General features: G+C 38.9%; 1 protein-coding gene across 1 annotated transcript; it reads right to left on the bottom strand.

Moving 5' to 3' along the window:
* Positions 1–1,626: 1,626 nt before the first annotated feature.
* On the bottom strand, positions 1,627–2,240 carry LOC108735900. Its single transcript, XM_018468120.1, has 2 exons — positions 2,176–2,240; positions 1,627–2,086 (listed from the first exon to the last, which is right to left on the bottom strand). Exons 1-2 carry the CDS (start codon positions 2,238–2,240, stop codon positions 1,627–1,629), a joined length of 525 nt encoding a protein of 174 aa, XP_018323622.1.
* Positions 2,241–12,090: the final 9,850 nt, after the last annotated feature.

Consider the following 12,090-nt stretch of genomic DNA (forward strand, 5'->3'; position numbering starts at 1 on the left):
TTTTTAGCAGTTGTCTGAAACTAAGGAGTTTTGCGTTATGCGAATAAATTTTCTATGTATACACTAAACCATAATACCGCCTAAATGTAGCAACGTCATAGAAAATAATGTATTAGTTTTAGTTTATATTTGTATTGGAAAATTCCACAAACAAATAAATATATTATTATTATTATTATATAAATAAACAGTCATCATTTTCTGGAAAAAAATCATATTTTATTTTTTCATTATGCCATATTTAGTTCCTGTCGTAATCTCTTCTTTTATGTATATTACTTGTACAATGTGTTTCACATTTGCCAGGCGTCCCGTGGCGACTCATAATTTGTTTCGCGGACTATTCCTGTGTTGTTGTTGGAGGGTGAGGCTTAGGGGCAATAAAAGGTCTGCAGGGAGTATTTCTATTTAATAAAGGAAATTGTTGTCTAGGAATTTGTTGAAAGGTTTGGAGGTTGGTAAAGGATTGTCTTTGCATTGAACTAGCATTTTATCAAGGTGCCAAGTAATTTGTCTGTGGTTGTTGTTTTTGTGTATGAGTGTTGTGTGGGTGTGGCTTTTTGGATATACCTGCCATTTGCCTATAAATCTCTAATTTCTTGTTTTCATTATCTACTTCTTTACAATAATTAAGGTTCTGAGATAGTGAAAGTGGTCGTCTTATTTTTAAGTCAGAATAATAAGGTTCACCTACAGATAATTTGAAAGTGCTTCTTATAATGACTCATCAATGCGTTCTGGATCGGATCACCTTCAAAACTGCCTGCCAGTTTAGTTAAAATGACAACTAATTCGTTAGATTTCCTAACGCATGAAATTAATTAGTTAAATAACAAGTCCTCATTTTCTGGACATTTGAATTTTGTCGTAATAAAGGCCTTTAGGGTAGACCAATCACTTGGCTTTTCTACCAAATACGCAGATTCTGCTCTGTCGGTTAATTTACTTACCATGTGTCGAAATTTTAAATTTGTATAGGCCGAAGTTATGGTAAAGATATTTGCTTGAAAATTATCACGATCCGAAATAAACCTATCTACTTTTTCTAGAAAACCGTCAAATGGAGCGATGACTTCACCGATAGCTTTGATTAATTTTAAAAATTCGTGGAGAGATTCCATGCTGTGTAATAATTAAAGCGGAAAAGGGGAAAACGTTTTAACATCCTCCCATTACTCGTGATCTTTTAGTGGAACGTCCGTCAGGAATTGTCCAATCGAAAGTGAAGGACTCTTCAGCTGATCGACACGTTGTTCCAGAGGTCGGAAGTCTTTGCAAAGGTTCCAGATATTTCGTCAGCTACTGCGGCTGACATCCTCAGTAGCAGCGACTGGGTGGAGAGCTGGCTGATCACTGATCAGATCGGACTCATCCGATGAACACTCGGTGTATTCGAATGGTTTGTCAGTGTGTTCGGCGCTTTCTGCGTAGTTTTCTTTAGGACTGGGTACAATACTTTTTTCAAACGAAGCCCTTCTCCTTTTCTTTTAAAATTAATCGGATGTTTATAAATTTCAATAGCTTCTCTATGCAAGCGAGCGTAATATTGTGAAGTTGTAGATAAAACCGTAGTTCCGTCGTAGTTAATAACATGGTTCGGGTCTCCTATTGAATGCTCAGCTAGGGCTATTCTCGTTTTGATGCTGCGTTTTCTGGTAGCAACACGTAGACTCCTCGGCAGGAACAAGGGATTCTATAAACACCAGCGGATGTTAAAGGGTTTCCAGGATCTTTAGCTGTTCTTAATAAGGTTCGCAGCGGTTTGAAGAAGGTTCTGATGTTATGACGCTTCAGTAACTTCCAGATACAATCCGTGACCGTTTTAATGTATGGTAGGGAGGCGAAACCTACGGGCGGTGGTTGAGGTGTCTCTGGTGCAGTTCTCCTGGGATGAAGGGCACGTTTGATCTCCTGTGACGTATAGCCATTGGATTGAAGAGCTTGATCTAGATGGCGGAGTTCTTGATCTAAAAGAGAAGCTTCACAAATACGATTAGCTCGATGAATAACGGTTTTCAACATGGTTCGCTTCTGCGCTGGGTGATGATTGGAGTCTTTACTGAGGTAACAATCGGTGTGTGTAGGCCTGCGATACACAGTGTGGCCCAGGGATCCATCGGATTTTATGTTGACAAGTACGTCTAGTGTCCATCCATCACTTCCGAGGTGGATCACCTATTCCCGAATCCCCCAACACTTAACCATTTTCCCTTCTTAACCATCTCCCAAATCCCAACCATCCTTTCTTTTCCCGGGGATGAGTATCCTTAAGGGTTTATCTCCCCACTCGAGTAGGCGTTTTAGTCGGTAAAAATCCGACATTACCTTCCTTCAGGGGGTGTCTTTTGAAGATTTCCCCTCCTCGAGAATAATCTAAAAAGAAAAAACAGAGAGATATTACCAGTCCGCATTCAGCATCGGAGACAGAAGGGTCTCTGAAGAAGCGCGCCACTCGTACTAGTGAAACGTTAAGAAGCAACTCCAACAGACGACAGCCCTTAGACCCGAGTCAGAACAACATCAGTCTAACTCTGCATCAGCATAACTTTCTGGCTCTAGCACTCGATACATAAACATTTAGTAATTTTTGCCTGATTAGTCCTTTATACAACTCAGTTGTTTATGTTCTTCCATTCTATTAATTGTCCTTGCGAATTCTCGTTTTAGCGCTGTTTCCATTTTTTTCGACATTTTCAAACTTGACAAAAAGTTTCGCGGAACCAAGCAGATGACTTCTAGCGTACATAACCAACTAGACGTCTGAACACTGGCACATTTCCGCAACTTCTTTAAAATTAGCGATCCAGTACGCGACATTTTCGTAGTCATCATCGTTGAAAGTTTCAGGGGTATCTTCGACATCTTTGAAACTAAATATCGGCTGTGAGTAGTGCTTTGGTTGTCTTTTGCCTGACATCTCTCTAAGTAAACAATTCCTGAAAGTTGCAGTATCACCTTCGATTAATAATCCTTGCTGATGCAGTTTCTTTTTAACTCACTCTTTGATAGCGAATTAATCTTGAACGTCATCTCCATCGTCTTCAGCGCCGTCTTAGTCGTCGTCTTCCACGTCGTTCTGTTCGTCATTGTCCTCATCGTCACATTTATTGTCGTCAACATTGATGTTTGGGCATCATTTCTTTCTTCATCGTCTTCGTAATTGCCATTAGATTTGTCGGCATTATTTGTTGCTTATGCAGTCTTCTACAGAAGATCAATTTAGGATCAGCAGCAGGAATTCCTAACTCCTCTACCTTCATTTTTTGCAAGGTTACTGTGGTGATGATGTAAACAATAACAACACTCGAGACACACAGCAATAATGGTTTGTCTAACCACGTCTTTCTTTTTTTGTTCATCACTTGCTTTTCGATCGATTGATCTCAGTTGTGCCTCTAATTTTAGGGAATCAAAAGAGTTCGGAGATTATTTTACTTTATTAAATAATAAATAGAATTAAAGGAAAAGAATATTGTATGAAAAAGTAATGGTAGCTGTAATAATGTTACTCTCTCTCTCTGACTGTAACTCCTTATGCACCCTCGCATTATCCATTTAACCTAAGTAGAATACAGGTTTTCCTTCACCCACCCCCTCATCGATCACCTTCAGATTTATTACATACAACTCCTCAGCAATCGTCTTTCTCTTTCTTACACACACTATTCTAAGCATTCATATTCCTTTTTTTTTTTCGTGAATGTGTAACTGTTTAAAGGTGCAGCGGTCTGTTTTTTTTAGGATATAAGTTATTCTTTAATGCAGATTTAACTAACTGGCAATGCCTTATCAAACAAGTTATCGGATCTTCGTGCAGCGGATAATTTCCTCCAGGAAGAATAAAGGTACGACCGTTTAACTTAATCTCCCTCAAGTGGCTTTTTCAGCATAAGTTAATTGAACAGTAGTTATGCTGAATCTATAATATATGTATAAGGGAAAACATGTGTTTTAATGGTAAGCCTCTCCTACGCCGAGCGACTCCCTCTGAACTATGCTACAATGCCATCAATGTTTTTATAAAAGAAAGGTATATCAAAGTCTAAATTACTCATTTGAATCTCCTCAAAAGCTTCCATTATCAAATTAGCTAAAACACAAGAAAGAGGTGCATTCATTAAGGTTCTAAATGTTTGTAGATTTTATTCTAAAAAAATCGTCTTTGGGCAAACAAGTGAATTCACTAATTTCTCTCCATTTATTCTCTATGATTTTACTAACCAAGTCTAAAAGAATGTTTGTAAAAATGAAAAAATTCTTGATTATAAAGTCAATGCTACTTCTGATGTGGTTATCTTTTTTTTCCGTGACTATTTAAAACTTCGTGGTAATACTTCGATAAATTATAACTTGGGCTTGTCACAACTGAGATGATTGGTTGTTTTTGTGTATCTCTGCCTAAGATAATTGGGTCAAATGAGTAATTTACACTTGGATTTACCTTTTTTCAATCATACTCGCTTAGAATTGAATAAAAATTTTGTTCATTGCTGATAGCATGCAGTACTATTGCAAGTACACCTTGATATGGTATTAAGAACACAAAAGAAAGAAAAAGCTAACGTTATGTAAATTTTAATAGGTAGGTAAATTAATATCCTCTAGACAGGTAGTAGTAATTTTATTAAATTGGTGCGTTACAATTGTTATGGGTGGTTCCCCTTTTTAGGTTGAAGCTTCCGTTTAGATGATTCAGTGAATTCTCTAATTCGAAGACGTTGTTTTTATTTTGTTATTACTGGGTTTCCCACCTCTAGTCTCTTTTTTTCGTTGTAATCGAGGATGAGGTGAAATATCGTATGGTGACACATATTTAATTAATGGTTAGGAATTAGGAACGTAATACAGTTATTCAGGGCTTTCGTCTTTTACGTAGTTGTTTTTCATTTGCACCGGCGAATGGAGCCAAGCGATTAAAATGGACTACCATCGGCTTCCCATTTGAAGTTTTCTTAATTCGCTAGCTGAGGTGGTTAATCCTCTTCACTATCTCATAGAGTCCCTCCCAATTCTGTTGGAACTTAGGTGATAGTCCACGACGACGACGAGAATTATACAACCAAACAAGATCTCCAGTTTGGTAACCACCTGCTGTAGCTTTGATATCGTAGTTTTCTTTAATCATGTCACTAGCAATATGCGTATGCAAACGAACCGACTCGTGGATATTGTTAAGCTTTCTTCGGAGGTTTGTAACATAATCTTCATCAGTCAAGTCATCTCCTGGCTTACAGCCGAATTTGAGGTCACAAGGTAGTCGTAACTCCCTTCCAAAAAGGACACTGACAGGCGTTTCGCTAGTCGTTTCGTGAACAGATGAACGGTATGCCATTAAAAATAAAGGTAAATAGCGGTCCCAGTCCCTTTGGTGATCAGACACTACCTTGGAGAGATATTTAGTCAAGGTACGGTTCATTCGCTCAACCATGCCGTCCGATTGTGGATGGAGTGGAGTGGTTCGAGTTTTAGAAAATACTACAAACGGCGCAGTAAGCGCCATCTGTAGCACGATGCTACATTTTAGGATTACGTATGCTCCAACAAGGTCCACTTGTATGGATATCTACTTACTGAAAACGAATCCCGGCGTAGCCAACCTCAACGTGATAGGCACGTTAGCTTAATCGAATAAAATAGACCACTTCGAATTATTTTATTTTGGTTCGAGTTTCTTTATTCCTAGGAGCTCGCATATTCCACGGAATATAACCGATTCGAAATTCCTCCCTTGATCTGAGTGCAATTCCCAGGGCACCTCAAAACGACTAATCAACTCTTTCACCAGCTCCTCAACTATCGTTCCGACTCCTGGTTCGGAAGGGCATTGGTTTTAACCCACTTGGTAAAATAGTCCATAACGACCACGATGTACTTGTTACCTTTCTCGGATTCTGAGAATGGACCCGCCGCATCGATTGCGATTCGTTCGAAGGGGCCACCGACATTGTATTGACGCATTGGCGCCCTTGGCCTTTTCTGTGGTCCATTACTCGCGGCAAAGGTGATACACGTCTTACACCAATTCTTGACATCTTCCTTACAGTTCACCCAATAAAATCGTTCTCGCACTTTCCCAAGCGTCTGATTCACTCCAAAATGGGCACTAGATGGTCCATCATGAAGATACTACAACACCCCTCTAACATTGTTTCGAGGAATAACCAATTGCTTCCTATCTTCCTCTCCATCTGGACTTTCAACAACTCGCTTCAGGATGCCAACCTCCAAAACCATTGAGTCCCACTGAGTCCATAACGGTTTTAGTACATGGGTACAGGAAGAAATTTGCTGCAACGTTGGCATCAATTCTTCCAGCACTTCTATCTTCTCTTCTGTTTCTTGAATATTCTTATTAAATTTTTTTTCCCATTTATTCCCTAAACTTCTACTGTTTTCTTCCAATTCACGTTTCAAACTTTCACAATTTTTTTCCACTATATTTTCCAAACTTTTACTATTTTCTTCCAATTTATTTTCCAAACTTTTACTGTTTTCTTCCAATTAATTTTCCAAACTTTTACTGTTTTAAAATAATTCGAAGTGCTTTGTATTCTGTCGAAACTGCCAGACGCGGATCGCGATTTCGATCTTTTTAGATCTCATCAGCGCGTCGCAGGCAGCTCCGACAGAACACAGACCAACTTTTACCTGCTGTCTTAACAGTGCGTTTTAGAAAATACAGTTGGTCTGTGTTCTGTCGGAGCTGCCTGCGACGCGCTGATGAGATCCAAAAAGATTGAAATCTCTTTAATTTTTCCGGCGCAAGGCGTCGAGCACGTTGCATTATGGCATATATATAATACTCCTATATTGCTAGTTGGGTCTAGAATACGATGCCGACCCAACGGTGCAGACATATATGTGTCTCTCTCTTAACTACTTCGAGTATTACGCGCATGCTCGGCAATTGAACATGCCTATAAGCGCGCACCATTTACCCCGCCAGACTCGTGACGATTACGCACAACGGGTCGAGTAATCTAAAAAGAGAGAAAAGTAGTGGTTTTTTGATTCACTTACCCCGTTACACTTCCACTTACGGGAACTAGCAATATAGGAGTATTATATACGAGGGTGGATTGATAAGTTTCCGGCCTAACCAAGAGATGACGCCACTAGGCCTACCTTGAGGTGACATTCTATAGTACCATCCTTGGATAGCTTGTAGCTATAGTTTCAGCCCGATCTCCTTGCTAGTGTAGGTTTGACAGCACGCTGAACAAGACGCCTCTGTGGTTTTCGTAAAAATGGAAAAGCAGGAAAATCGTGCTGTCATCAAATACTTTTATTTGAAGGGGTTAACGCCGAAGGAAATTAAAAAAGAGATGGACTCAACACTGGGGACATCCTCCCCGTCATATTCAACCGTTAAGCAGTGGGTTTCCGAGTTTAAAAAGGGTCGTGTGAGCACCTCTGATGGGCCTCGCTCAGGACGCCCCGTTGAGGTCACAACTCCAGATATGATCGAAAAAATTCATCAAATAGTGCTGGGAGACCGCAGATTGAAAGTGCGTGAGATAGCTGAGACCTGTAAGATGTCATATGAACGTGTGCAACATATTTTGCACCAACATTTGCATATGGAAAAGCTCTGTGCAAGATGGGTGCCGCGTTTGCTAACAGTCGACCAAAAATTGATTCGAAAAAACATTTCTACCGCAAATTTGTCATTGTATAAGCGTAATCCAAGCGAATTTTTGCGTCGATTCGTAACCGTTGACGAAACGTGGGTCCACCACTACACTCCTGAAACCAAAGAACAGTCTAAACAGTGGATTGGACCAGGGGAACCAACTCCAAAGAAGGCAAAAACAATTTTTTCGGCGAACAAGGTTATGGCTACTGTTTTTTGGGATGCAAGAGGTATTATATACATTGATTACCTTGCAAAGGGTAATACTATCACTGGTCAATACTACGCAGACTTATTGCAACGTTTGAGCCACGAGGTGAAAATTAAACGACCTCATCTGGCGAAGAAAAAAATCTTGTTTCATCACGATAACGCACCAGCGCACACGTCAATCGTTGCGACGGCTAAAATCAACGATCTAAAGTTTGAATTGATGCCGCACCCTCCTTACTCTCCAGACCTAGCCCCGAGTGACTATTTTCTGTTCCCTAATCTCAAAAAATGGCTTGGCGGTAAGAGATTTGCGGACAATGAAGAAGTAATCGAAGCTGTAAATGGTTATTTTGAGGAGCTTGACGAATCAGTCTATAGAGATGGCATTAATAGACTGGAACACCGCTATGAGAAATGTATCAGCCTTGGAGGAGATTATGTTGAGAAATAAAAAAAAAAAATTTTTAAAAACCTTGTTTTTCTTGGTCAGGCCGGAAACTTATCAATCCACCCTCGTATATGCATTATGGGAGGACTGGTTATTGCTGTATATAGAACGTCACGTGGGAATTTCGAGATTATATGCGCAAAGGAGTGATATGGGTAGACTAAACTAATACTAAACACAGTAGGAATAATTTTTAAGTTGTCGACCAACCCTTTGCATTTCAAATGTGGCACTAAATCAAAATGCGCTAATACGCCTGACCTAAAATTGGATACGGCACGTCTGCTTTCCAAAATATCCACGTGAATGGACGATGAAATCCAAAATCCACTGTCCATCGAACAGCTCTGTAGATAGCGATAGAAGTGTTATTTGCAGCGTGTAATTGCTTACCACAGTGAAACCATCGCGCGTTTTGACGGCGGTGTTTTTCTTCTGGCTACCAAAGATGTGCAATGCTGGTAACAGCGTTTCGCGTCTGCTCTGTACTTGAAATATATGCAACAAACCCAATCAGGAGGTCGACTCTTGGATCGAGACTTTAGCCGTCTGCCTTTAAGCGGTTCACCTGATGGTGGCAAGCGCCTACACTCCTGTTCACGTAATGACCTCTAGTACAAACGAGAACATTAACGTCATCATCATCATAAGGTCGTCAGTCCTAAGACTGGTTGGACACGTACCTCCACTCTTTCCTATCCTGAGTTAAACTTCGCATTTCCCTAAAACTAAAACAACCCACATCCCTAAATATTTGCGAACAATAATCTAATCTAGGTCTACCTCTACCCCTCTTAACTCCTGTTTCTGCCTCTAATATGTCTCTGACTAGACCTTCATGCCTGAGAAGGTGTCCTACCAACCGATCGCCTATTTTTTATTGATTTCCATAGTCCTCTGTTCTCCTATTCTTTCCAATACCTCTTCTAACCTTTTCTACCCACGTTATCCTCATCATCCGCCTATAACACCACATTTCAAAAGCTTCTAACCTTTTCCGGCGCGCCTACTGTCTATGTTTCGCACCCGTACAACGCCGTGCTTCAAACATACACCTTTAACAACCTTTTTCGAATTTCTAAATTAACCGTTCGCGAGCATAGAAGTGACCAGCACCACGACCCTGCGCTATCCTCTGCTTTATATCCCTACTACTCCTTCCATCCTGACTTATCTGACTTCCTATCGTGTAACCTATCTAGGACAATAAATCAGTAAAGACGGTATAAAACCGGGCAATAAGAAAATCGAAGCAGTATCAAATTTCCCTATACCAACAAATGTGCACCAGGTACGACAATTTGTAGGCCTTACTTCATATTTTCGAAAATACATAAAAGGATTTGCTATTATTGCTCGACCCCTCACAAACCTAACAAAAAAAAACGTTACTTTCAATTGGGGAGATGATCAAGACGCAGCATTTAAAAACCTTAAAGAAAAACTGACAAGACCGTTACTAGCAATATACAGTCCTGCCGCGCAAACTGAATTGCATACAGAAGCATGTAAGATGGGAATTAGCGGAATGCTATTACAGAAACAAGAAAACAATACTTTAAAACCGGTACTTTATTTCAGCCGTCAAACAACAAAGGAGGAACTGCGATATTCCTCATACGAACTGGAAACATTAGCTGTTGTCAATACTTTAAAACAATTCAGAGTTTATTTATTAGGCTTAAAATTTAAAGTCGTGACGGATTGTAATGCACTCCGTGCAACACTAGTAAAAAGAGATTTAATTCCGCGTATCGCCAGATGGCGGATAATAATATCAGAATTCGACTTTTCAATAGAATACCGTAAGGGAACAAAAATGGTACATGTAGACGCCCTTAGTAGAAATTCAATTCCAAATCCGGAACCAGAATTAGAAATTTTAACTATAAACATAACAGAAGGCGACTGGGTTTTATCGGCTCAATTCCAAGACAGTAGAGTAAAATATCTCAAAGACGTACTTAATCGAATTCCTTTAGATGAAGAAGAAAGACGAATCCACAGAGGGTATCTTTTAGAACAAAATAAAGTTTACAAAAAGACGGAATCAGGAAATTGTTGGGTGGTACCAAAGTTTGGGCGACGACAAGTAGTAGGTTAATTTCATACTGCATAGGCCATTTCGCGTTAGACAAAACTTTAGATGCTGTAAAACAGAATTACTGGTTTCCCAAAATGCGTTAATATATAAAGAATTATATAAGTAGTTGTTTTTAAGTAGGCCCTTTTGTCCCTAGTAAAGCGAAAAATCAGTATTTAATTGTTGCAGTAGACAGTTTTGTCAGGGCTTCTGACACCAGGCAGTCTTTTCTATGTGTTTGCCGACACAATAACAATTTCTTAATAATAAAAATAGCGAGCGAAGTAAGTTAAACTGATTTATTTGTCCCTTACTTTGGTACAGTGATGGTTGTACAATGTTAAAATTAAAGGTTCTGATTAAGTGAAGGTCTAAACTGCAACTGACTGACTAACTGACTTGAATATGTTTTTAAATATACAACTGTTTTTACCCCCAAGATGCTTTTAGACATTTTTTACATACGGTATTCGTTGAGACATAGAAAAATAAGGTTGACAAGTGAAACTGCAATAAATCTATCAATAATGAATTTTGAAACTGAAATGGATATGTAAAAGAATCTTGAGTTTTCTCACAAGCGATAAACTAGAGGTTTTAAGTGCACAGATGACAGAAACAAGCGAACAGCAATAGAATGAAATATGAGAAAAGGGGTGATTTTAAGCTAGACCAGGCTACAAATTAATGACACAAAAAAATGGAAAACGAAATGAATACAAGTTACAAGAAATATGATAAGTTTAAGATTAGTGTTACCTATTTGAAAGAAGTTATTGAAAAGTGCACTTTTAACATTAGATACATAACTTTGGTATTAAATAACATGGACCAGTGATAAAATATGAGAGGTATCTAACAGTTTCAAAAAATTCGTTTTTCTCAAAGCCGTGCAAAGCACAAAGACAAAACCTTTGATAAAATTCGTTGAGAGTATTGTTGACACTTTTGGTGTTCCGCGTAGAATCATTTGTGACAGGGGTACTTGTTATACAAGCAACGAATTTCAAAAATACTGTAAACAGTTAGCTATCAAACTTGTAATGTAGCCGCGACAACACCTCGAGCGAATGGACAGGTTGAAAGATGACTTAGTCTTCGAACAATGGTAAACGACGAAAATAGATGGGATGAAATTATTCATAAAATTCGATAGGGAATAAATTGTGCAATTAATAAAAGCATAAACGAAAGTCCCTTTGAACTATTCTTTGGATTTAGACCTCGTGGTATAGATGACTCATTTTTACACGGAAAGTAACCTTGCCGCTGAAGGTAACCAGATTCGAAAATCGTCATGAAGCAAGAAAAGAAGTAGGTAGGGTTATCAAAGAACAACAAAAATTGCAGAAACATTATTATGACAAAAAAAGAGTTAAGCCGCGTCAATATAAAGTTGGTGAACAAGTCTTATTAAAAACACAACTAAACGTTAATGACGGAAAAAGCAGAAAATTGATGCCTAAATATAGTGGACCGTATATCATATCCAGAGTATTAGGTCAGGATCGTTATGTTGTAACCGATATACCAGAAACAGAACGATCACAGAAACCATATGAGAACATTTGCGCAGCAGATAGATTAATACCTTATTCAACCAGACCCGAAAGTGACAAAAGCATTGAACTCAGCAGTTCGGAAGTAGAATAAACCAATTTTTTAATCATAGATTCTATACATAGGAGCACTATTTACTATGTATATATATAT

This window comes from Agrilus planipennis, unplaced genomic scaffold, assembly GCF_000699045.2.
Source record: "Agrilus planipennis isolate EAB-ADULT unplaced genomic scaffold, Apla_2.0 scaffold95, whole genome shotgun sequence".
In the NCBI taxonomy this organism is placed as follows: domain Eukaryota; kingdom Metazoa; phylum Arthropoda; class Insecta; order Coleoptera; family Buprestidae; genus Agrilus; species Agrilus planipennis.